The sequence below is a fragment of the Capra hircus genome, chromosome 13, assembly GCF_001704415.2.
Source record: "Capra hircus breed San Clemente chromosome 13, ASM170441v1, whole genome shotgun sequence".
NCBI classification, from domain to species: domain Eukaryota; kingdom Metazoa; phylum Chordata; class Mammalia; order Artiodactyla; family Bovidae; genus Capra; species Capra hircus.
In genome coordinates, this window is record NC_030820.1 from 11,741,320 (window position 1) to 11,768,804 (window position 27,485).

Consider the following 27,485-nt stretch of genomic DNA (forward strand, 5'->3'; position numbering starts at 1 on the left):
TCTACTCAAAGATGGGTGATGAAAATACTCTTTTCTGTGATCTTGTGTGCTTGGCTCCTTTAAGGATTTTTTCAGGCATGTTTAAGCTCTCAGTTCTTCAAATCAAAGAACACAGATTTTCTGTGCTTAACAATGAGCTTTAGTTAACTTTATTTCTCATGCCCACTAGAGTTGTTTAGAGTAATTTTCCTGAGTTCAACACTTTGCCGAGGCAGTGTACAATATATAGGATATAATAAAATTATGAATATATACAAATGGAGAAGCAATCTATTAGACTGAATCTATATGCCAATATATCATTGAGGTCAAGTGAAAGAGCAGGAGAGCTGAACTCAGGTCCTGACCTGTCAGTTACTGGCTGATGACTGTAAACCAACTTAGTTTCTCTAAGTCTCAGTTTACCATCTGTAAAATGGACATAATAATAGAGAATGCCTCAGAAGGCTGTTGGGGGCTGAGATGAGATCATCCCTACAATGCCCTGGGGTGAGATTAGCTAGTCTGGATGCTCTGGAGGCTTACTGGAGTCCTTAGACAGAAACCCTGGCTCTGGGTGGTCGAGTTAACTCAGCAGAGGAAGAGCTGATTCAATTGCTCGTCTCCAGAGGGTCCCCCAGGCTGAAGAGCTTCCATTGTCACCCGATCACATGGTCACATAGCTTTTAGGGGCCCAGAGCAGTAAGTTTGTGGACCACACTCAGGGCAGGCCTTCCTTCCCTTGTTAAACAGTGACCAGAGCACACAGTCCATTGATGCCTGATCTAAACCATAGATTAAGACTTCAAGAGGTGGTGTGTTCTCATTCCTCTTTGCTTGTAAATATTTTATATTTCCGTCTTAATGGGCAGATACTGTGTGTGCATCATCCTTCAGCCAACAAGAAATCAGCACAGAATCTGGCACACGGTAATGCTTGACAGATGTCCCTATGATGTCACCGATGTTGTTGAACATGATATGATGATGTCTTTGATGATGATGATGATGATATTATACTTGTTCAAACTCTGGGTCCTAATATCTTAGGACCCAGGAGGACTGAGTTGCTGTCTGTATAAGATGTGCAATTTCAAACAGACTGAAAAAACATAAACATATTCAATTACTCCAGAGGCTGATGTGAGTGGTATTAAAAAATATTTTTTAAATAAAACAAACAATCAGAATTGGCCTTTGTAAAGTGAAAATGACCCCCTATGTTTTTATTTTTTATAAATAATGAACAGGGAGACCTAGCGTGCCACAGTCCATGGGGTTGCAGAGTTGGACGTGACTGGGCAGCTGAACCACAACATGTTTTTATTACAATTATACTGAACTAGACATTAGAAGACTATCTTATAGATCATCTTATATCTAATTTTTCCATTAAAATGTACATGCCTTGGGGTTGAGGATTGTTACTGTTTATACCCAAATGAGTTTACCATATATCACAAGCATTTGTAACATACTGAATAAATGAATAAAGAAGTAAGTCTTTCCAAATTTAGTCTCAGCCCATGACAATCCTTCCAGCCTTTGAAGTCTTGGCTTCTCAGAGCTTGTACACCACAAAATAAAGCATTGGACTATAAACTATCTTGGATTATTTTCCAGCTCTTTCATGTACATGATTGTCTCATTTCTCTAACTTTTAAAACCCTCTAGGTTAGCTGAACTCCATTTTCCAAATAGGACAATACACAACAAGTGATTAATTTACATTTTTATAGCATTATGTTGGACAGACAATGTGCTGGATCTGGAGAGTTCTTAGACAAGGAAAAATACAGCATCCACCTTCAAGAAGTTCCTAGTGCAGTGCGGAAGATGAGGCAGGAGCCAGAATTTGAAACGCTGTGGGTCAAGCTAAGCCCAGGGTTCTGGCGAACACAGAGGAGGCAAGCTCAGCCGCAGTGGCAGGTTTCACACGGGTGTTGTCAGAACTGGATGATGTCATAAACACCACGCACCGGGCACAAGTGTCTGCTCCACAGATCTTCATTCACAGAACCTTCTCCTTCCTTCTCACCTATCCTTGCTCCCAAGGACTCTAATGCTAGACTAAATTAAGTGTGTTTATGCTGATTTTAAGATCACTGGTAGATGTGACTGGTATTTCAGGCTACATGTAGGCTGGGCTGTATTCAGTTCACTATATGCCTCCCAACACAGTTTGATCATCCTGAAAATGAGGTGATAACATATCTCTGCAAGAGTCTGTTGATTGATTCTCACACCAGCTCGTGTTCCCCTAGCTCATGACTCTTGGAAGAGTGAGCAAGAGCATTCTGGACTTCAGAGACTCAATTTCTACATCCTGACACTCTGGCACTTATTCTTCCTCATCACGGTCAAGTTCATCTCCTAAACCCCATATTCCTCGGGTGTAAGTGGCTGAAAAACAGTATTCAGCTCAAACAATCTTGATGAGTCAAGAAGATAATTCTTCAAAACTGGAAATTTGCCTTCCAATGCAGAGGGTGTGGGTTCGACCTCTGGTTGGGGAGATAAGATCCCACATGACTTGTGGCCAAAAAGCCAAAACATGAAACAGAAGCGATATTGTAACAAATTCAATAAAGACTTTAAAAATGATCCACCTTAAAAAAAATCTTTAAAAATCTTTATTAGAAAAGAAGATAATTTATGTAAAGAGCTTGACTCATTTATTCAGTCAATGAATATTAATTGATATTTGCATTTTAAAAATCTGACAAACATGAAACAAATTGCCACAATGTGATTTACACTTTTTTAAATGTATTTTTTTTATTGTGATAAAAGTTACATAATGTAAAACATACTATTTACAGTACAATCTGTTGGTAGGAGATATATTAAAATAACCTTAAAATTCATTATAATACACATTAGGTGCAGACAAATATAGTTTTATTCCACTTATACGAGGTACCTAGAATAGCCAAGTTCATAGAGTCAGAAAGTACATTGGGAGATGTCAGGAGCAGGGGGAGGTTGAGGAGGAGGGTTTAGGGAATTAATGTAATTTACTCTGGGATTGCAAAATTGTGATAATTTTTGTTGTCTGGAAAGATGACAATTATATTTCTATTTTAAAATGATATACAAGGAGTGTGTTAATTCTTAACAAACACACACATGTGCACACACACACACTCTGTGACAGGTCTGCAGAGACAGTCGAGCCAAAAATCTCCTATTTTGGTACACATTCATTACTTTAGCATTCCAATCTTTAATTCGTCTTGAATTTATTTCAGTTTAATATCTATACATGGACTCTCCTGATGACTCAGTGGTAAAGAATCCGTCTGCCAATGCAGGAGACGTGGGTTTGATCCCTGGGTCGAGAAGATCCTCTGGAGAAGGAGATGGCAACCTGCTCCAATATTCTTGCCTGGGAAATACCATGGACAGAGGAACCTCACCGGCTATAGTCCATGCGGCTGCAAAAGAGTCAGACATGACTGCGTGACTAAACAACAACATCTACACATATATGTATACGTAAGACTGCTTTAAGTAGGAAAATGTATGCAGTATCTTGGTAAATAAAAATGTAACCTTTATCTAACATTTTATTATTTTCAAACACTTGTACAGATAATCTCTTAATCTTTACAATACTTGGAGATTTGGCTCCATATCTTTACTTATAGAAGAAAAAATTAGACTCATAATGATTAAGAATATTAACTTCTACTTCCAGACATGGGGTGGGGGAGGAAGCTATAGGCTCAGCCTCCCACTGGAAGCAGTTAGAAGGTAACATATGGTAAATGGTTATTTTCAGAGGTAGGAGATGAAAGACATGATCCCTGTGGTCACAAGGACTTCCTGTTTGGAGTCATGTCCAGACTGACTACCAGGAATCAGCTGTCCCAGTTTACCCAGGAAGTTGCCTAGACATCCCAGGCAAACTGGAATGGTTGGTCCCCTCCTAGCCTCAAAGAAGGATCTCCAGTACAAACCACGACCTCACAATGTTGACAATACAGAGGTCAAAGTTCAGGAGACCTAGAAGTCTATGATTTATGGCGCATCATCATTCTGAAAGCATTTGAATTGAATGCCAGCCTCGAACAATTTAAGATTTCCCGTAAAACTCTGGATTTCCGGTTCCCCTGGGAAGAAGAGAAGACAAGGCAGCCGCTGGTCTCCAGTCTCTGCAGCTAAGAGGACAGATGCATTAGCTCTGGTTCCCAGCTGCGCACCAGCTCCTTGCAGTCATCTGTTCTGCTGATCCTGTGGGCACTAGAGTTTCAGTCCCACTTTACAGCTAGTAAGAAACACTAGGACCTTGTACAGGAATCTGGGAGTGCATAAATATCCCTTCTCTCCTTAGATTCAGCCTAAACTCCCGTTGTACACACATCAGCTCCGTTTTCCTTGACAGGGATTTCCGGATGTGGTCTACCCACCTTCTAGATGGCTTCTGCCCTTCAAAGAGCAACTAACACAGGGCTGTTCTTTTTCCTAATGGGCTAAGCTCAGTACATCCACTTAGTAGGTATGAAATATTTCTGTTACATGAATTCATGTTTTCTTAAATTTCTCAGTGATTAGCTTCATATACGGTTCAACACATCATAAAATGTTTCCATTTCTGCTCATTCACATGAATTGTTGGGATAGCATCAATCAGCTATTTACATATTAAGGATGCTCTGTTTCAGGCTGATCAGTTAATAGGTGGCAGGTAACACCAACAGCTGTGTTTGACCGTGTCCATACTTAATCCTTCATGCCAACAGTGAGAGAGAAGAGATCGCTTTGCTAAAATTGTGGTAGATAAAAGCACTATTAGCGTGTGGTCTAGAGCAGAACAGAATACTCTTGCATCTAACACCACTTCAATTTCACATCTTTCAGCCACAGGGATTTATGACCAAAAAAGTCACAGGGGATAAAATGTAAAGCAGTTTTTTCAAACGATTTGTAGCAAACTGGGGTTTTACTAGAAGCTAAACTATGCAGAAGAGACATTTAGAAATGTCAACTAGCTGAGTGTTTTGGGAACTGTAACTTAAATGAACCCCATATGAATTTTCATATGGGCTAAAGATCTCATTTCTAAATAGTCTGAATAATGCAAAAATTAGCTTCCTTCTCAGAACATGCTCTAATACCACCTGCTGCTTGGAAGAATATTTTTGAAAGGTGATATTGGACAAAGTTTTAGTCAAGATGGCTCTGGAAGTTAAAACTTGGACACACACCCTCTGTTCAAAATATAGAACAAAAGACGGATAAACTAGGAAATTGAGCATGCCTGAGTTGTCGCTTCAGTCGTGTCTGACTCTTTGCAACCCCATGGACTGTAGCCCGCCAGGCTCCTCTGTCCATGGGATTCTCCAGGCAAGAATACTGGCGTGGGTTGCCATGCCCTCCTCCAGGGAATCTTCCCAACCTGGGGAGCAAACCCACGTCTCCTGTAGTGCAGGCGGATTCTTTACAGAAAATCGTGGCTGAACTCAAAATAAGATGAAGATCTCCACTGACCAGAAAAGGTGAAGACACATATCTGTAAACTTGAACTGTGACCCAGGGGGTGTGGCAGGTGAGTGGAGAAAGCAGAAGTTCCTGGGCAGATAGAGAAGGGTAATTTATCTGCCTTACTCTTCGCATCACCACTCCCTTTCCACACCCATCACACTGGCGATTACTAAAAACATTCCCAAGCACAGGTGAGGATGTGCAGCAGAGAAAACTGTTGTAGGGCAAGACTGGCAGCAGCGCTTTGGATAACACTGGGAATACCAACCCTCACCCCAAAATGAGATAGGAAAAAGGAAAACATACTGACTTTTAAAAGGAAATAAAAGGAACCATCTTAATGTCTTCAAGGGAATAAAAGTAAGAATCATAAAAGAAAGGCGTGATATAGTGAAGGAGATTTAGATTAAAACCTTCCTGGATCACCAAGGACAAAAGGAAGGAAAAGAACAAAAATGGAGTGGAAGAAGGCACTTGCAACACGGGGAACTGATATGGGGTTAACATTATGGAGCTGCTTTTTAAAACCTTTATAGAATAAATCAGAGAGAGCGAGGAGGGAAGGAGGGAGAGTAAGAGCCGCCAGGTACAGGGGATAAGCAAGCGTTCACAAGAGAAAAAAACATAGATGGCCAATAAGCAATCCTAAAGGAAATCAGTCCTGAATATTCACTGGAAGGACTGATGCTGAAGCTGAAACTCCAATACTTCGGCCACCTGATACGAAGAACCGACCCACTGGAAAAGACCCTGATGCTGGAAAAGATTGAAGGCAGGAGGAGAGGCGACGACAGAGGATGAGATGGTTGGGCGGCATCACCAATTCAATGGACATGAGATTGAGTAAGCTCCTGGAGTTGCTGATGGACAGGGAAGCCTGGCATGCTGAAGTCCATGGGGTTGCAAAGAACTGGACACGACTGAGCGACTGAACTGAACTGGCCAAGAAGCATATGGAAAGATGTCCAACTTTACTAGTTAACCACTAGTAATTAACTGAGCTATGCCAATCAAAACTATTTCCACACTCATCAGATGGGCAAGAATGAAAGCCTCCCAGGTACAGACAAGGACGTGGAGCAAGGAAAGCTCTCATCCACTTCAGTTTTGGAGCCTTTCTTTAGAGACTCTGCAACATGTGCGCATAGGAATTGTATGAAAGCTTCATGGCAGAGTTCTTGGAGACAGCAAAAGAACCGAGAATGTAAATGTTCACCCATAAGAGAAAGGATAAGCTAATTGCCATATAGCCAGTGGGATTTATGACACACTGAATATGAATGAATGAGACATATTTCTATTAACACACATAAGTTTCATAAACGTTTAACAGTGGACAAAAACTTGCAATAGGGTGCAAGAAGCATGGTAACACTGAAGTGCTGAAAACTCACAAAGCAGTGGTGAGTGCTGTGGCCATTTTACATTACTATGGCCATATTAATATGCAGTAATAATGAAAATACTGTGCCCAAGAATGGAAAAATTGGAATTGTGGTTACTTCCGGTATACGAGGGAGGGAAATAGAGCTGATAAAGGGGCTTTCAACTCTATCTGTAGGATTTTATAAAATACATAAATCTGAAGCAAATATGGCAAAATGGTAATAATTCTAGAAGCTGGGTGGATGGTGCAAACATATTTGCTGTGTTGAATTATTTAAACATTTATCAAAACATTAAAAATATTAGCTAGATATTTAACTCCACCCCCAGAGAACATGATTACCAAGTAACCGCTAGTGGGAGTTTTTTAAATGGTATGAACAACTGGGTTTCAACATTGTGTTATAAACACACATGGAAACACAATAAACTGGTAATTGGACAGAGTGAGATAACAGGGCAATTTAATAACTGTCCTTTACTTCCCAAATTTTCTTTAATGCACACATATTACTTTAATAACCAGAAAGAACATTTTCAATTTAAACTTTCAACCCATGTCGTAAAGTCATTCCAAGAGGGTTCATGTTACAAACAGTCCCAATTACACCAGGCTGGTAGGCTGCCTGGGCTAGATTATAGGAGCGTATTTTGTCTTTATTATTTGCACATTGGTTGTGCAAGTGTAATAATAGCTGCCTCCTGTCTCGGGCCTGTTCCCTAGAAAACTGATCCAGAAGATAAGCTTACAGACTGAGGCTTTATGGGTGGATTCCCAAACTGTGGGAAGGAAGAAAACTGGGTGCAGATCCCTGCGTTATGGAGCTGGCCACGGTCTCATGAGAGCAGGGGTAGTTGTTCAGACATGAGGGATGTCTCTAGACCACCAGATGCGGCGAAGTCCACCTGGGGGAGGGCAGGAGGGGAGTCTCCTTGCTGGCTACATCCTGTCTCCTATGGACCACCATTCGCCCATGAACCTGAACTCTGAGCACATCCAGGTTCCATCGTCTGAAGCAGCCACAGTCCCCATCCCCGCACTTCAGCTGGGTCCAGGAATCAAAGCTTTGACGGGTCTGGGGCAATGGACCCCAAGTGCCAGAGGGCTTGCCATCATGACAGCCCTCACCCCAGAGGCGGCCATGACAACTGGTGAAGTAACAGCAGCAGAGGCTGGATTTATCCATATGGGACAGCAAGCCTGGGAGAAGCGGAGGAACCAAACCTGGGGAGTGGCATTATCTTGATGCGCTATTTTTTCCACCCACCATTAAACATCCAGTCTTTATCCTGCAGTCACCGAAGGTCAAGTCCATATAAACAGTATTTTTAATGTAGTCTTTACATCCTCCTTAGGCAGGATACTGTCCCACAGGCGTGCATGCCGAGTTGCTTGAGTCATGTCCGACTCTGTGCGATCTTATGGACTGTCCAAGGGATTCTCCAGGCAACAATACCGGAGTGAGTTACTATTTCCTACTCCAGGGGAACTTCTCAACCCAGGGATCTCAGTCTCTTACACCTCCTGCATTGGCAGGTGAGTTCTTTACCATTAGAACTTGGAATGAAATAGTAGCAGCACCAAAAACCAGTTCAAAGGGGAAACAGCTTCTAGCAGACTGGGAGCTGTGAACAGCAGTGTGACATGGTGATGAATTAGAAATAGGCTTTTGGAGGCAAAATGGAGAAAAATGCACATTTTTTTTGGCATTAATTCATTCAGTTTAGACATCTGGAAAAGTGTTTGGCTTCCCTTATTATATATTTGGCTTCCCTTATTATATATTTGATCTGTAAACTTATCATCAAACATCTTCATCACAAATAGAAATGCAATTGTATGTATGCAGCCATATAATCCTGACCTAGATGCTGCTAGAATATTTTGGGAAAATGAACCATATGCTATTAAATCTTTACTAAGAGCAAAAGCTCCCATAATTAAAAGCAAAATAAAAAATTCTATAAGCAGAATTTGATTGCCAGCAGGGTAAATGAATACATTTAAAGATGTATTAAAGATGTATGTATGCATTAAAGATGTTCTAACTGTAAGATGCTGAACAGTTAGAACTGGACATGGAACAATGGACTGGTTCAAAATTGGGAACATCAATTGAGAACATTGATTGAGTACATCAAAGACATGAGTCTGAAGAAACTCCGGGAGATAACAAAGGACAGGGCAGGGAAGCCTTGTGTGCTGCCGTTCGTGGGGTTGCAAAGAGTCGGACACGACTAAGAACTGAACAACAAGATGCTGGAGACAGGCTGCGGTTGGAAGCAGAAATTGCTCAGCACTCCCCCACCTCCGTTCCCTAAAAGTCTCTCGTCCCCTCACCTTATATGTCCCTCAGTGATGCTCCCCAGGCAGTGGTAGGGGAGGAGAAGGGACATTCTAACCTGGAGACAGAGACCCCAGGATCTGTGCAAAAATCTCTTCTTGCGACCTGGATGCTTGTACCTATCTGTGTCACTGAAGGGCAGTGAAAAATTTAAACATAGTTGCTTACTTATCACTCTCACGGCCATAAAGCAGTGTCCCTACTAATGCACAAGGTGATCATAAAATAACTGAAAGAATGGAAAATGGGAAGGCTGGAGGCGATTGTGTGAGGATATAATGTTTTAATTAAAAGAATAAACACAAGTTCCTGAGTAAAAATATCCAGAACAAGCAGGCGACCTTGAGAAGTAACACAGGATTTTGAGAGCCAAGGTTACTAAAACCCTATAAACATTTGCTTCAGTGCATGGTGGGAAATAAAACATGAGATAATCTTAACTCAAACCTTAAAAATAATATTTAATAACTTTCCACATAAAGACACAAACAGAACCATAGAATTTATTCTTACTTTATTAACAAGGTGGCTTACAATTTTTTCAAGTAAAAAGGGGTTTTTTTCATTTAGAATAAAAATTAAAATATAACTCTGATATAGATTTTCATTTATTTACATGAAAACATATATACAGAATATAATCTTACAGCAAATCAATGACATGCCCTTTTGTCCTGCAAATTTCAAAAGTAAAAACACCAACTTTTCTCTTCTACGCACCAGAACAGACACAAGATATGAATCAAGTTCCAATACAAACTATTCAAACCGGAATTCAGAGCAGTGAAACAGCTTTCGATGTCACGACTAGGGGTGGTTTATGCTTCTAGACCTCATGCAGGCTCCCATTCTGAACAACAAATGAGATGATCTTTTTTTTCTGTCATTTAAAACACTTTTTGTTTTCCATCTCCCACTGTAAAGTGGTTTTCAGCAAATGCCGATTAGAACTTTTTCTTCAACACATCCCTCTGGTCCACATGAAGCACCCAATCTGTCTGGCGATGCAGCTATTGACCTACTGGTCCTCACTGGTACCCAATCCTAGCCATTTTTAAAATAAAACCAGTAAGACAGAAAGTCTGCAGCTCAGGATACTGTGTTATTAACTGATCCTCTAAACCAGAGACGCTTTTCTTAACCAAAACCCAAGGCAGCACCGTGTCAGCACTTACAATTTTTAGGTGAATTCAGTGGGTCAAAAATAGCACAGATGGAGACTACTGCCTTGGGTCAGGATCTGTGCAAATCAACCCTAGTGATAAAAGCTCTGAGAGTTGCCGAACGTAAAAACCACCCAGCTGAAAGGAGTAAAGCAATTTCCAGAGAACTCTTGAAAGAAAGAACAAGTGAGGGAAGAAAGAGAATCATGACACTGTCATTGTTGCCAACGGACCTTCTCTTGTTATTTAGTTATTTCATAAACCGTGTGTATGTCTCCGTAACAATTGTTTTTTCCTTAAAAACTACAGATACCTGAAAATTAACTATTTTTACCTTCAAAAAACTGTAGCTTTGATCTCAGTTTTCTAAAGACAAAAGGATAGAGCAGGACTTGGAGCCTAGATTCACCAAAAGAACAACAATACTGCTCAAATCACAAAGACTCTACTTAACGCAACTGTGTCTACAGTTCTATCTACAGAAATAAACACAAATGGGTGTTTGACAAAAGAAGTATGAAACTTCTAATGCTTCCAAAACGAAGGGAGAAGACACCCTTAGATAGGGACATTTGGTTTAAGATAAAAAGCAAGGCTCAGAACTCGCCTGATAACAACACTCCAGATTCTCTGACACCAATTAAGGAAACTGAGACCAATCTTCAAAGGCTGATCAAAACCAACCTTCCAGAGACTGTCGTGTGGGCCAGAGGGGCCAGTGTGAAAGGTCTGAGTCACTCTAATTCATTGAGACACAGATCAAACACAGGAAATCATTGTTCAAATATGATCAAATAAGGCAAAGAAACCTAACAGCTGTACAGCGCAAACTGTGAGTCAAACTTTGATCAAATGAACCTAATTTTAAAAGTGACAGATTTCTCCATACTATGCAACTTTGTGGTGAAGGAAACTGGGTTTTTGCCTTTTTTTTTTTTGATAAGCAAAAAATGAGTTGTTCTGTAATGGGGGTCATACCTTACTTACTCTTTCTAGGTTTACATTTTTGTGGGAAAGAGATTTTCCTAACACAGGACACAAACAGTCAAGAGGTCAGAGGTCAACGGAAGCGTCCTCAGCTTTAGGGTGGGACTGAGAGATGGAGTCTCAGCCTTCGAGATGAGGTGGTACACTGCTCAGACTGAAGCCTCTGCATCTCAGGCAGTTCCCGAAGGGACCAAGCGGTGTGGTGCACACAGAGGAGAGGACTCCGGTCCCAAAGCATCTTCTGGGAGACTGCGGGGAGATGGCAGCATTTGGAGATGAAGAGGGAAGGGGGCATCGCTGGGTGGAGCATTTCAACCAATACGGGTTTATCCCAGGGGCCGTGGTACGCTGGCGGCTACAGGTGTGAGATGAACTCTTCCCGCCACAAGGGACAAAAACACAGTAACGACACAGTCACGACAGGCAAACGTTCCTCAAAAACTGGCCGTTTCTCTGAGATGGAAGCTGGTGAGCGGTGAACCCTACAGAGACATGAACGCCACCTGACACTCTGCAGCTCAATCCTGCTGACTCGAAGGGGCACAGAGCCAGCAGGGAATTCCCAGAGAATCGGAGCCGGAGGGTGCATGAGCAGCACTCAGAACCAAAAAACACATCTTCTTGACCCTGAAGAGTCTCCCGGCTCCTAGCAGGGCGGGCTGACAGCACCTTGATGGCCCCAAGCTGCAGCTGGACCTCCCCTGGCCCAGCACGGCCGGCCCCTCACCAGGCATGTGGGTTGACAGCGCTGAGCCCTCAAAGAGGATGAGGGGGGCTCTGCGCACCTGGCCCCTCACGAAGAGGCCGCGTCCCCAGCGCCAGCAGGGTGTCTTCCTCGGCTGCCAGGTGGGAGGCCTCCAGCTCCTCGGGGTGGACTCCAGGGCTTACCCCTGTCACGGGCACCAGAGAGCACCTGACTCCAGAGCAACCCGCCCCAGTGCCACTCAGGGAGGACACGAGAAGGTGACACGCATTCTGAAAGAGTGAGTGTCCCCCGCTTCATTTGCACCACATGTGCAATGGGACGAGCTCAGCTAGAAAAGGCCACAGTGAGGATCACAAGTGTGTCCGAGGCAGGAAAACACCCAAGGCCTTTCAAGGAAGCCCTTCTCAAGCAGCTGACAGAGCTGGACAAAAGCCCCAGGACTAAGGAGACAAGAGGTGAAGAACAGAGAAGGGGTGGAAACTTGAGCCCGGAGACGAAAAATCAAACCACAGGCCAGGCCTGACTCCCCACGGAACTGCCCGTGTTCATGGGCTGAGAAGACGGGGCTCTCGGCCGAGGCGCCCAGGCAAGTCCATTGCCAAATGTTTAAACCTGCCTTAGGGTCAGTCACGGGGGAGACGACAGCCTCAACCACTAAATGCGTGTTTCCCCTTTTCATCAGTATTGGTGACAGATGACAACAGAAGGTTAGCCTGCGTGATTGAGCCTCTCAACATCTGACAGGACGCCGGGCCTCCGTACGTTGCAGAAATACAAGCAGCTCATCAGCCCGCCCAGGACGTTATTCCTGGAACTGTTGACACTCTCATCAAAGAGAAAAGGTCAAGGTAATAAAGGAAGAGAAGGCTGTGCACCCCCGCTTCTCCTGGGCAACGTGGAGGCTGAGCTTCCGCGCACAAGTTGAAAAAGACATTTGAGCAACAACCAGCACAGAAGACAATGGTCCATTTGGGACTGAAAAAAATATAACAGCTCCTTGCAGGGTACATGTGGACAAGCGCCTGGTTCCAGAGACCAGCTGGCTCCTGGAGTCATGGATCTTTCTATAAATGACGAGCCCCACTTAATGAAAACTGCCAAGGGACATCCTAAGTAAACCAGAGGCAGGGTGGGCTGCAGCATTACACGGTCCGTCTCTTTGTCTCCTGGCCAATCCAGACTCTCCTCTGGCAGCAGGAGTGCGCTGGGGACGAGGGGACCCATGTCCCTGCCACATCGTCAGAGTTCACACCTGTTGCTTCACCAGGAGGAGGTCCAGGGTGATTCAACGTCAGCCTAGATGATGGGGTCAGTCACTGGCTGACCCAGGGGCGCGAGTGGCTCTGCAGGGGTGACCAAGCTGGGGCTCAGAGGGGACCTCCCCGGGAGACCCGGAGCAGCGACCCCTCAGGGGAGGAGCTGGTGCATCAGCAGCTTTCCCCAGTCTCCCCCGGCCTTGCTCTCTGGAACGAAGCTCTCTGCCTTCAATGCACAAGGCAAGATGCCCTAAGGGATGCAAGAAGCCCCTCTCCCATCTGGTCGCAGTTATTCAGAATGCGGGGGCCCTTGAAGGTTCCATACAGGATGGCAAGCATGCCTCCTCCCTGAAGGCTGCCTGGATGCCCACCGCCCCACCACGACATGCTCCTTCTTCCTTCACTGCCCAACAGGCGGAGTCCCTTTTCCGCTGCCATCCAAAACATCGCCCAGAGCCGTGCGTGAGACCAAACTACAGCGACAGCCACGCATTTCAACCTGAAAGAAGCACCTAGGGAGGCACTTGGGGTAAAATGACTGTGAAGTCACCGGAAGACCTCCTCTTGGGTCACGACGGAAAAGTCATCACCTGCGCCTGGGTTTCTGAAGCATGGGCCTTGGCTTAGGAAGCTGCCTGGTTTGGGGCAGGAGAAAATTGGGGTGTGGTCTACAGAGATGCAGGTCCAAACCCGTGGGGTGTGAGCGGTAACTCACACCCTGCAGGACCACTGCTGTGGGCTCGGGTGCTCTGCAAACACGGAAATGTCGAGCAGGCTGGTGGGCGGAGGAGGCCCTCATGTGGACACCTGTTGGACGCACCATCACACACGTCTGGGGAAAATGGAAGTTCCAGCCCGGGAAACCTCCTGAGACCCAAGACGTGGCATTCGTTGGGCCGGCTGGCAGCCTGGGACCAGGAGGGGTCAGTTGGCATACTGGGCGTAGAAGGCCACCTTGACCCGCTCAATCTGGTGGCAGAGTTTGATGGCGGGGCCCAGCTTCAGCTCCATGCACTCCTGTACCGTGGGGAGTGTCAGCAACAGCAGTGCCTGCCCGTCGATGTCCTGCTGGGAGAGAGAGAGGGTTAGAGCCAAGACAGATGGGACAGGACTCAATGGGGTGCCTGGGCCGTGGCGGGCTTCATCCCCAGCCCAGGGCAGGAGGGGTGGCTCTCGTCCCCTCCGAGCCTGGTGAGCGCTGGCCAAGATGGTGATTTGGCTTAATGGCTGCCTAACCCCTTGTTGAGAAAACCTTTCTGCTAAGAGAACACTGGCTACTGTGAAATTCACTAGCCTGGACCGGGAGGGACAGAGGGCTGGACTGGGCTGTCCCCAGGGTCCAGCCCTTGGGGCTGTGGTGTGCGAGCTTCCCTGAACCCCAGGTCCAGCCCTTCCTGGGCTGTGGTGTCCCCCCGCTGCTCTGCTGTGACTCTCTGAGCCCTGGAAAGGGCTCTCCACCAACAGGACACCAGCCCTGACAGTTCCCATCAGGAAGGGAGAGACGACCTTACCACACAACACGATCCTCCACGGGAGAACACATGCACGTGGACATGTGTGTGCACACACACCCTCACATCTGTAACCTGCGCCACCCAGAATGAGCCCTGAGGCCTGCCTTATTTAGCTTTCTGCTGAGTAAGCCTCTGGGCTGTCTTATTTAGCTTTCTGCATCCATACACAGGGGCCCCACAATGGAGAGATTCACTCAATGGTGGGTGAACCGCAGTCACTGTAGAAAGAAGAGCAAGAGGGCTCAGCCTGAGGCTTTAGGACCACCCCCATCGGGCAGCTCTGCCTCTTGACCAGCCTGCTTCCTGTAAGGACTGGGTCTATTTATCTGGATGCTGTTTGACTGGGTTACTGACTGTCACTGCAACCCCTTCCAGGGCACCAAGCCTTCACATTCGGAGGAAATGGGTGAGGGTCCGAGAGCCTGCAGGCCCGAGGTAACGACAGAGGTTGTGGTGGGCAGGAGCAGACACCCTGGGCTCCTGCCAGCTGGAGGCGCAGGCACCCCGGGGCTGCCAGGAGCCCCAGCACTGACGCAGGCAGGCACCTCAGCAGGGGTCAGGGAGTTTCACAGAGGCAGCGTTTGTTCTTAAACTGATGGCTTATTTAGCTGTTCTGTAAACCTCTAAAGCAAAAAAAAAAAACAAAAAAAAAAAAAACCCTAAATTCATAAATTAATTTTGGGGGAGGTGCTATAAGCCTCTTGGCTTCCCTGGTAGCTCAGCTGGTAAAAGAATCCTCCTGCAATGCAGGAGACCTGGGTTCGATCCCTGGGTCGGGAAGATCCCCTGGAGGAGGGCATGGCAACCCACTCCAGTATTCTTGCCTGGAGAACCGCCATCGACCGAGGAGCCTCGTGGGCTGAAGTCCATGAGGTGGCTAAGACTCGGACAAAATATATATAGAACTAGTTGAAGTGTCAGCACCCCGAGAAGTTGCAGGAGACACAAAATGAGTGAGACCGGCTTTCTCCTGCAGCCTGGGAACAGACACACCTGTGCAAGGAGCCACCCAGGGCACAGATGAGAAAGGTCCCCAGAGCTGGAGATGCTGAGGGGCCAGGGACAGCCTCGTGCTGAACTGTCTGTCAAAGCAGCGAGCCAAGCAGGGCGCGGGGTCTTTGCTGCCCCTGCTCCACTCTCAGCACCCAGAGCAGTTCCCGCTGGCACATAACAGGGGCTCACTGAACACGTGCCAAGAGAATGAACGGGAAGAACTGGCCGTGGTGAACACGGAAGTCCAAAGATGGGGAAAGGAAATGATGAAGAATCTGGAGGGTGAGCAGAAACGGAGGAGAAGGAGTTTGGGCAGTTTGCTTACTGCACGGCTCTGATTCACAAAAGGTGAGTGACTGGCAAAATTTTATGAGTTCTGTGTTTTTATACATGTGTGGCGGTTTCCTACATAATGTACATGTTTGCAGCATGAAATTATAGAGTATAGGTTTTTTAAGCAGCTGCTGTAACATTTCAGAATTAAAAAGCATATATTCTGGTAACAGGAAACTTGTAATTTTTGTAAAAGCTCCTGGTGATTATGACAAGTCTCTGAATTTACCACTCAGAATCAGGGGAGGGAAGGCATGTGGCTGTGATTCCATGTGCTGTGAACTCTCACACAGGCTAAACCCCCAGCTCCTCCTTGTTCAGCTAAAAACTCATCTGACACCTGAAGTGACCCCCTGGAGGCCTCATCAAATCAGAGCTGTGGCATTTGGGCTCAAAGGTGAAAGAACAAATTAGTAATTGAAGGTCTGAGTGAACAAAACACCCACAAGTGCCCACAGACTTCAGGTAGCCCCACGACAGCCTTCTACTGTGACAGAGGAAACAGCCTAACGTAGAAGCTAAATACAAGTAAGGCTGCAATCAACTGAATTCTACCTATTTTTCTCTCTATAAGAGAAATAAATAGGGACACAGGGCCGAGTCTCTCAGTGACATGCGAAGATGTACCTTGTTGATCCTAAGAGAGGCCAAGGGTCAGGAATGTTTCAGACGTCTTAACTTCGGAAGGCACGGAACTTTCTGACATTTTACTATAAACAGGGGTTAAAGTCTAATGCAGGATGACTCAGGATAAGCAGTATTTTAGCCTTTTCCTCATATCAGCTTTGTTTTCGCTTCCTTGCTTATTACCAGATATTTAGGGAAGGAATCAACACGGCTGAAGAACGGTGATGAAAGCAGTGCTCAGTAAAACGCAGTGTTCAGTAAAACGCAGAAGCCTGAGGGCTTCTGCCTCTGGGAAGATCAAGTCGACTTTTCTTTGTTTTCCCTGAAAGCCCTGGGGGTTACAAATAAGATAATCACAGGAAGACTCGGGAGGGTGGAGAGAGGAAGACTGGCCAGGGCCGTGGGGCCCCAGGTGTGACTCGGTGGCCGGAGCTTCAGGCTTCTGTCTGCCTGCTGCCCTCCTGTGACTGTGTCATCCTTGCTGGTCAGCCTCTCCGCCGTGTCCGACTCTCTGCGACCCTGTGGACTGCGGCGCGGCAGCCTTCTCTGTCCTCTACCATCTCCTGGAGTTTGCTCAAACTCATGTCCTATGACTTCACTACTCAACAAGCGGGCAGCCCGGAAGTGCCAACGGGCACCAATGAAGCAACCAACCAAAGCCTCTGCTCTCTCTCCTGGAAGGTGGAGCTGGGAAGGCAGAAGCCTCTCAGATGACAACTGGTCGAATGGGGGACAGAGCGTCCCCCACCCGCCAGCAAAGGCAAAGCCGGGAGCACTGACCACCAGCCTGGCCAGGCCACCTAAGACCCCCCAGCGCCTCCTCTCCCCCACCAAGGGGAATCCGAGAATGCCCAGGGGAAACCCGAGATGTCATCTCCATCAGATGTCAGAGCCCCCACAGGCGTGCTGGTGGGACCACGTGCGGAGCCCTGGCTTCCTGCTCTCCTGCCCCCAGTGGCGACAAGCCCCTTCCCCCTGGCATGGCCGACTCCAAGCCAGCTGACACAGAAGACCCAGGACAGAAGCCCGTACCTGCTCCTGAAATATTTTGGCCAGGGGCGCGCAGTCCGTCAGCTTGATGAACCTCACCACGTCTGTCACCGACCACTCCAGTGGGTTGCTCTCCAGAACCAACCTTTCCTCCTCCTCCTGCTTCACATCCTGCAGACAGAAGGGAAGCGAGAGGTCTTTTCATTGCTTCCCAGATGGTGGGACACTCCCAGCGGGCTGCATCCGGACTTCCTGGACTGCACGCGGCCTCCTCACTGGGCACCCGGGCAGACACAGATACAGCCAGTGTCCAGGGAGGCGCTAAGCAACTCGTCTGGGCTGTGACTTCGCTCCTAAGACTTGTGCGTCTTTAGAGGTAACTGAAAAAAGGAAAAGGCATGGCGATGGTGACAGTGACTCCCACGCTCAGGAGGTCTGGGGCCAGCCCGTCACTGGCTCCATCCCTGGGGGAAAAGAAGTGGCAGGAGACAGTGATGGTCCGAGAGGCTGCTCCCCGTGGACATGTGTGATGCTGGTGCCGGCGACCTGCCAGCTGACTGTGTAACACGTGCGTTCAGGGGAGACCTGACACCCCGATTACACATTTTATAGCATCATAAGGTCTCCTAAGGAAGGAAAGCCCAGGGTTTAACGGAACCATGAGGACTTGCTTTCTGTTCCCCTGACAAGAGTCCCTGTGGCTTTAAAGTCTTCCCCAGAACCCCATCTTGAGGCTCACTGCTCCCTTCATTGGATGCGGAGTACCAGGATTTCTGGGCCCGATTCAGGAACTCAGCGGGAGCAGCTGCTAGAGATTTATCTTAAACCAGGGGCCCAAGTGCGCCCGGAGTTGTCCCCACTGGGGACACCAGACAAGCCAGTCCATGCGACCCACGCTTCACCTCTGCTGCCTCCTGGCTGGTGGCTGGGCTCCGGGGGGCTCCTTCGGCCTGCGGGGTGGCCGGCGCCCTCCGGGCCCTGCGCGACCTCTCCACAGGGGCCCGGCGCTCGGCCTCCACGCTGCTCCGCAGGGTCACGGCCCTCCGGGGCCGGGTGGAGGGCACCTCAGCTGAGGACGTGTCTGTCTGGTCATCACGGATCTCGGAGCCAGTCTCCTCACTCCCAGAGTCATCATCCATGGCGTCTGCATCCTCCTCTTCGCTCTCCTAGGGGGATGGGAGGTGTGCTGAGTCGGCAGAGGAGGCAGGAGGGGGCCTGCAACTCCCCCCAGACCCTCTCCCACCTGGCACCTGTGCTGCCCTGCTGGTGAGGTCTGTCCAAGGAGGCCCAGAAGACGGACCCCAGGGTCCCACCCAGGGCCCCAGTGGCACCTCTGTCTGCCAGAGACGCTGCAGTTTTAAGTCTGTTCTACAAGTAAGACAGGGTACCAGCTCATGATCCCCACCACTCAGCATCAAACCACGGCCTCGGCAGCAGCAGTGAAGCTGTGGCCCTGCTTCCCGATTGATCGACGGTCAGCAGCGTCCGAGCCGGACGTACCTCTCCGGAGCCTGCGGCCAAGTCCACTGCGGACGACCTCCGCTTCTTCTGCACAAACATGGATTTTCGTCGCTTCCTGCGTCTGGCCGGTTTAGGGTGTCCACTCTCAACGCGGCTTTCCCCAATCGGGGGCTTGCTAATCTTCCTTCTCTTCCCATAGTAATAAGCTACAGGGAGAGAGATGGTTAAAGTCGTTGTTAAAAGGTTACATCCAGGGCATATGTGGAGGAAGAGGGAGGGAGGAGAGATGGAAAAATGAAGGGAGAGGGAGGGAGGAAGTGAGATAGAGAGAGAAACACTTGAGTTGAAGCTTCACATCCCGTTCTCATCTCGGGGAACAAGTCTGACAAAATAGCTCACAGGGAGGAACCCTGTCTCAATGCCCTTGTGGTCACAGGTATCAAGGGCAGAAGTGGTCCCTCTCAGAACTGGTGGTGAACACACAGGCCAAATTAATGGGGCATCTTTCTCCTTTTCAAATAGTGTTCCTTACCGGTTATTTACTCATTCAGTGGACACTCGCCTTACTTCTGAATTCAACAGCAGAGCTGTATGTCTGTGTTACCCCCTTAGAGTGCTACTTAGAAAATTTCTCACCAAATTTCAATAATATTGATGTATTTTATAAGTTGAATGTCTAATCAACTAATTAAAACCAACTGCGATCCAGTTTCCAATGATGATCACCATCCAGAACACTTCCCCAATTAACTGAAGCTTCAACTGTTCCGTATGGAGCTCTCAAAAAAGAACCAAATGCACCAAAGGAAACTTCATCTAACGGCTGGAGGCATCAGAAAGAAAACACCCAGGTGACAGAAGGGGGTCCACACATCTTCACGGTGACTGTGTGGCAGAGGAAAGTCACCAGCCTCCAGACTGCAATTTCCTTGGATGCAAAATGACCAACCAAAACTGTTTATTTCCAGTACCTCCCACTAAGTCCATGAAGATGGCGTTTATAAAAACCATCAAGAAACCCCCTGGGGTAAGTGAACAAACACTTATACATTAGTGTCTGATACCTAAAGAGAACCATGGTGCAGCTCATCCAGGGCTGTGGTCCCCAAAGAACCAGAGACAGCCCCTCCCATTCTTTACACCAGGAGAGAAACGCACAAGTATCTACCAAGCAAACCGTAAAGAATTCTCCTGCAGCTATTCCTATGAAAAGCTATTTGAAAGGTCTGGGGGGCAAAAAAAGAAACACAGCCCACCAACTACATCACCCTGCAGTGCAGACCCACAGGTTCCTTTCGCTTGCCACTTACTGTACTTGGTTTTGGTGTGAATAGAGCAGTTCTCCGGGCAGTTTTCAGAAACCAGCACAGGACTGAACAAATTTGGACAGCACTCGAGCTTGGCACAGACCCGGCGGCAGAAGTCCGCTACTTGGTCGGAGGTGCGGACGATCTTGGCCACAGCCCGGTACGTTTTGCCTCTGTACCTGGAAACAGAAGGAACGGTGATGAAGAGAGCACGGGCTCGCTCAGATCTCTTCCACACAGTGGACTCCTAAGCAGCACATTCGCTCTCTAACAGCGGGGTGGGTGGTGTGTGGTTTCTCTTCCGTCTGCTTCCATTGTTCCTTATGAGCTCACAGAACTGTTTTTAAGAAATGCCCAGTGCTGTGGGCAACGCTCGTGGTGACCCCACACATGGTCACTGACACCCAGAAAGAACCTGGGATCCTGAAAAAAAGGCTTCCACTTGGTGCATTCTCACTAGTGAGTGAAGTCAAAGTCACTCAGTCATGTCTGACTCTGCGGCCCACCAGGCTCCTCTGTCCATGGGATTCTCCAGGCAAGAATACTGGAGTGAGGAGCCATTCCCTTCTCCAGGAGATCTTCCTGACCCAGGGATCGAACCCAGGTCTCCTGCACTGCGGGCAGATCCTTTACAGTCTGAACCACGTGGGAAGCCCACTCTCACCAGGGTATATGTGACTGAACACTGCTTCAGAATGCTTCTGGAATCCAAACAGTGTCATTCATGGCTCAAGACTCTTGAGAAAAAAACTTTCTCCTGCCCCAGCAAAACCGTATGAAATCACCAATGCAAAACTAAAACCCAGTTCTTCGGAAAAGCAGGTTGGATGGCTTCTTGTCTTAAAAGTAGGTCCTGCAGCCCTCATTCAAATGCTGTAAATCACCCTGGCTGAAAAGGTAAGTTCTTGGAAACAGGTTTGAGTCACCTTTCAACACAGTTTTTACAACTATCATTGGTACAAAATGATTATAAGTCTTTCAGTTGGCAACAGATCCCAGGTCTTCATTTAATTCACATCTCACTAAACTTAAGAGTCCACTGAAATGAGGACCCATCAAAACAACTGGGCCTATTAAACTCTGCCCTTGAGGAACCCCCTAATTGTTAAGAGGAAATCCTGAATAATAATTGATTTTCCAGGAAAGATGCACGGAGTGGTAACTGGCTGAGAACACTTGTGTTACTTTTAGGAAAAACTGCCCGAGAGAGAAAGAACCACCAGGGAAGGCCGGCCTTGTCAGTTTCCACATCAGCAGGGCCCAAGTGCCCTTTTATACACTTGTGTACAGATCTTCCTTGACTCCCGATGGGGACTGTGTTCAGCCCCTTGGTCGTGTCCGACTCTCTGTGATTCCATGGACTGGAGCCCGCCAGGCTCCTCTGTCCATGGGATCCCCAGGGAAAAGTCCTGGAGTGAGCTGCCACTTCCTTCTCCAGGGGATCTTCCTGACTCGGATCAATCCCGGGCCTCTTCAGTCTCCTGCACGGGCAGGTGGCTTCTTCACCACTAGTATTAGCAGCGCAGTCATGTCTGACTCTGTGCAACCTCATGGACTGTAGCCCGCCAGGCTCCTCTGTCCATGGCACTTCTCCAGGCAGGAATACTGGAGTGGGGAGCCATTCCCTTCTCCAAGGGATCTTTCCGACCCAGGGATCGAACCAAGAACTCCTGCACTGCAAGTAGATTCTTTGTACCACTCAGGCTACCTGGGAAGCCTCTGATAAGAGGTTATATCTCAATAAACCCATTTTATGTTGAAAACATCCTACATTGAAAATGCAATGTATTAATAATACATCTAATGTACCAAACCTCACAGCTTTACCTGCCCATCATAAATGTGCTCTGGAAACTTACATTAGCTTATGGTTGGGTAAGACCATCTGATATAAAGCCTATTTCATGATAAAGTGTTGACTATCACGTGTAATTAACTGACAACGGAAGTGAAAAACAGAAGGGCTGTCTGTGTCCGGGACAGCTGGAAGAGTTCGGGTTCACCCTCGTGGTCTCGTGGCTGACGGGGGACCGTGGCCTCCGCCCACCACCCCAGAGGGCAGGGCAGCACAGAAGCCGGGGGACGATCAACAGTCTCACGTCCAAGTACAGTTTCAGCCTAACGTGCGTCACTTTCACATCGTAAAGCTGAAAAGTCAAGTTGAACCATCTTCAGTTGGCGGGGTATCTCCAACAGTCAGCCTCAAAACACGGCAGGGACCACGGGCAAATTGTACAAAGGAAAGTACAACATGAGATCGTCACTGCTGCAATTTGTGAATTAGATATTTCATGTTCAAAACCTAGATCTGGTTCACTAAGAACAATGGGATAGATAAGCTGCCTCTGAGTTTATGTCAACTTGTTTTCCCTTCCTGTTCTTCTGAAGGCTCAGCAACTGTATGCCAGTGACATCCTCCTTTAGGAAGGGCATGTGGCTGCAGCTCCAAAGCAGGGGCCAGTGCCTCTCTCTCACTTTATCCCAGTGTGAGTCCAGACGGACAACACTTCACCTTGGGAGTTTATTCAGTGCCCAGCAGGGCTGCTGTAAACCTGAAGCACACAAGACAAGTTGTCTGAAGAAAAAGGGGGAAATGTTGAATGAGACCGTCAGGCAGGGCGCAGCAGACACTAATAACACTCCTGGAAGGAAGGAGGGAATGAGGAAAAGGTCTCGGGGGGTAAGGGATGAGGTCCAAGGATAATGAAAAAGACGGGGGAGGAGAGAGCCGCAGGAGGACACTTGGGGGAGAGCAGACCCTCGGGTCAGATGGTCCTCAGAGAGGAGTGCTGGCTACATTTCTGCTTTCTCAAGACCTCTTCCTCTTTCTCCCACAGCGCGGCTGCATTACCAAGGTTCTAGAGAAATCCCAGTGTGAGAAAGGAATCTGCTGAGGGGAGCGGGTGATGAGCTGACATGGGAGTCAGATGCACACTGTGAAACAGGACAGGAAGGAAGAGGACCTCAGAGGGACAGGCTCCCTGATGGCCACGTGGGGACCCACGCAGACCCCACAGTGCACAGAAAGGCTATCTTAAGAGGAAGATGGCTCACCATTCAACAGATTCAGAAAGAAGCTTTTTCGGAGATTCCATTATCGGACTCAAAGCAGAAACTTCTGAGAAACAAGGATCATCATAAATCCCCTCTTTGGGGCATAAATCCCAGGGGTAAACCTACTATAAATCTCCTGGAAAAGTTCCATGGCCTTGAAGAAGACAGACCACTCCTGCCTGCATAAACTATCCTGAACTTTCTTATCTCCCAGGTTTTCTCTTAAAAAACCCATTAGTATTTCCCAAAGAAACCTATTTGTCTGCCCCTAGGAGAAGGCGATGGCACCCCACTCCAGTACTCTTGCCTGGAAAATCCCATGGATGGAGGAGCCTGGTGGGCTGCAGTCCATGGGGTCGCGAAGAGTCGGACACGACTGAGTGACTTCACTTTCACTTTTCACTTCCATGCATTGGAGAAGGAGATGGCAACCCACTCCAGTGTTCTTGCCTGGAGAATCCCGGGGACGGGGAAGCCTAGTGGGCTGCTGTCTAAGGGGTCGCACAGAGTCGGACACGACTGAAGCGACTTAGCAGCAGCAGCAGCAGAGGCCTCTTCTTCCCATTCCGTTCCCCCTACCAGGTTATGCCTGACTTAGGTGTAAGCTCCAACGTCAGCATAGAGCACTCTTGCGTGTGCGTGCATCCTGCCAGCATAGAAATGGTTTTTGTATTTTGCTATCTTTTGTCAGTTTAGTTTACAGGACCCTAGGCACTGACCCTAAGAGGGCAAATGAAGAGGATTCTCCCCACCCAACATCAATAAGGAAGTGTGTGGCCTTCCAATAACTTCCCACCAACTAAAGAGTTACATCCATGTGTGAGTGCAAAATAATGCTCAAAGTTCTCCAAGCCAGGCTTCAATGGTACATGAACCAAGAACTTCCAGATGTTCAAGCTGGTTTTAGAAAAGGCAGAGGAACCAGAGATCAAATTGCCAACATCCTCTGGATCATGGAAAAAGCAAGAGAATTCCAAAAAAACATCTATTTCTGCTTTATCGACTAAACCAAAGCCTTTGACTGTGTGGATCACAACAAACTGTGAAAAATTCTTCAAGAAATGGGAATACCAGACCACCTGACCTGCCTCCTGAGAAATCTGTATGCAGGTGAAGTAGCAAGTTGCAACTGGACATGGAACAACTGGTTCCAAATTGGAAAAAGAGTACATCCAGACTGTATATTGTCACCCTGCTTATTTAACTTATATGCAGAGTACACCATGCAAAATGTCGGGCTGAATGAAGCACAAGCTGGAATCAAGATTGCCGGGAGAAATATCAATAACCTCAGATATGCAGATGACACCACCCTTATGGCAGAAAGTGAAGAGGAACTAAAGAGCTTCTTGATGAAAGTGAAAGAGGAGAGTGAAAAAGCAGGCTTAAAACTCAACATTCAAAAAATAAAGATCATGGCATCCAGTCCCATCATTTCATGGCAAATAGATGGGGAAACAGTGGAAATAGTGACAGACTTTATTATGGGGGGGCTCCAAAATCACTGCAAATGGTGACTGCAGCCATGAAATTAAAAGATGCTTGCTCCTTGGAAGAAAAGCTATGACCAACCTAGACAGCATATTAAAAAGCAGACATATTACTTTGCCGACAAAGATCTGTCTCGTCAAAGCTATGGCTTTTCCAGTAGTCACGTATGGGTGCGAGAGTTGGACTATAAAGAAAGCTGAGCACTGAAGAATTGGTGCTTTTGAACTGCGGAGTTGGAGAAGACTCTTGAGAGTCCCTTGGACTGCAAAGAGATCCAACCAGTCCATCCCAAAGGAAATCAGTCCTGATGGTGAAGCTGAAGCTCCAATACTTTGGCCACCTGATGTGAAGAACTGACTCATTTGAAAAGACCCTGATTCTGGGAAAAATTCAAGGTGGGAGGAGAAGGGGATGACAGAGGATGAGATGGTCAGATGGCATCACCGACTCAATGGACATGAGTTTGAGTATGCTCTGGGAGTTGGTGATGGACAGGCAAGCCTGGCATGCTGCAGTCTGTGGGGTCGCAAAGGGTCAGACATGACTGAGCGACTGAACTGACCTGTGAGCGCATGTGACGAGTCGGAGAAAGACACACGAGATAAAGGAACAAGAGTTTTGGGCAAAACAGTCTCTTCTCTTTCAGTTAAGAGTTGAGAAAATCCAAATGGGCCTTGAGTCAAAAAGAAATACAGAATGGAAACACCAAAGCGAGTTCAAGCAGAATGACTTCAGTGTGGTCTAAGTTCTATCATCTACAAAATGACCCATATTGGGACCTTTAAAAAAAAAAGTTTGTGATGCAAGATTTACTTGTGACAGAAATATGACAACGGAGAATAAGGTTCCAGTCTGTCAAGCTGAATTTACCTTCTGAAATATTTAAGGAAGAATTAAAAGGGAAAAAAAGATGATGACTGAAGAAAATAAGGATGCTTGGCAAGCGATGAGAAAAACCACTCTTCTCACTAGAAGTAAACAGTAAGGGATGACCCCACCTTCTTTCAAAGCAAAGCTTGTACTTCCTAGGTCATGTCTTCTTACTTGAGAACTCAGGTCTAGAAAGTGCAATGCTGGCTTTCAGTCTTAAGATACTCAGCTCCTCAGAAATTTCTCTCTTCTTTCTTGATTCCTGTCTTTCAAGTTATGGGAACTCTGAGTGATAAACGGGGTGTGTATTTATTTTACAAAAGACGATTCTGATTCAGAACACCCTCAACTGGTCTGTGTGACCCAGGAATGCTGTGCCCAATCGTGATGAATTTATTACACATCAAAATTTCTGTCTTTTCTTTAGAAACTGGCTCACCTGCTTATCATAATGTTTACAGCATACATTTTCAGGAGAGCAGATTTCTCAAGTCTGAGCGAAGTAAAAATGAACATGAACAGACAAAATCTTTTTCAGTGAAAAATCTCTCAGGGAATCCTTTTTCAAATAATTCTCCTTGATAGCCAAGTATTACATCTTACCATTCACAAAGTATGGGCATGAATAAATGCCAATAAATGAAAACACATGCAAAATTAGTCATTGCTTGTGGAAAAATGAACCAAAACATCATTGCCATAGAGCTGAACATGACTCACCTAAGGGTAAAGATTTGACTTTTATCCGATTTTATCCCCTTGTTTCTGCCTATGTGATTAAGAAATATAATTCACTCAAAAATCAGGATATTTCCTCTTAAAGTATTCTGCATAATTGTAACAAAAGACTGGGACAATCTATTAAAACTCCACCCAGCTTTTATAAAGACTGTCACAAAAGTCATTCACACAAGAGCTAACTGTCTTTTTTCCCCCTCAGGAAGATCCTATATACATTTTGGAAAACATATGTAAATGTCTCTAAATGCAGAGGATAGGAATTCTTTTAACTCCTCCTAAGGTATAGCCAAGCATAGCCTAAATTCTTTCTCCTAATATTCAAAATAATGTAGGTTGATTTAGTAATGTCATACATCAGAAACAAGCAACTTTCTCATCTAGAACTGCTGAAGTGAGCTAACTAGTATGCCTGTTTCCCTTTTCCACAGAGCTATTCCTGGTTTTGCCTTTCAATCCATGTTGTAGACTCACTGTATCATAGACTCACACAGTCTTCAAATAGTTCAATAATCTGTTCTCGTATAAAAGATACGCAGGCATGCTAAGTCACTTCAGTTGTGTCTGACCTTTTGTGACCCCACGGACTGCAGCCCACCAGCTGTTGGATAAATAGGCAAAAATTGCTGGGGGAAAACAACAGATGACAGTGCTTATTTTTCTTCTATTTATGGGTCAGATCTTGTCACTACTGTCCATGCGGTTCTCAGCAGTCACGTACAGATGTGAGAGCTGGACCATAAAGAAGGCTGAGTGCTGAAGAACTGATGCTTTTGGACTGCGGTGCTGGAGAAGACT

The 27,485-nt window shown here is 46.7% G+C and overlaps 1 protein-coding gene across 1 annotated transcript in view; it reads right to left on the bottom strand.

Moving 5' to 3' along the window:
* Positions 9,695 to 27,485, bottom strand: part of SFMBT2 (Scm-like with four mbt domains 2) — a 178,486-nt gene continuing 160,695 nt past the window's right edge. The window contains exons 17-21 of the mRNA XM_018056961.1: positions 20,538 to 20,713; positions 19,267 to 19,433; positions 18,669 to 18,932; positions 17,809 to 17,937; positions 9,695 to 14,374 (exon numbers count right to left, since the gene is read on the bottom strand). Coding sequence (XP_017912450.1) covers positions 14,234 to 14,374; positions 17,809 to 17,937; positions 18,669 to 18,932; positions 19,267 to 19,433; positions 20,538 to 20,713 — 877 coding nt within the window. The 3' untranslated portion in view covers positions 9,695 to 14,233. The remainder of the gene's footprint in view (positions 14,375 to 17,808; positions 17,938 to 18,668; positions 18,933 to 19,266; positions 19,434 to 20,537; positions 20,714 to 27,485) is intronic.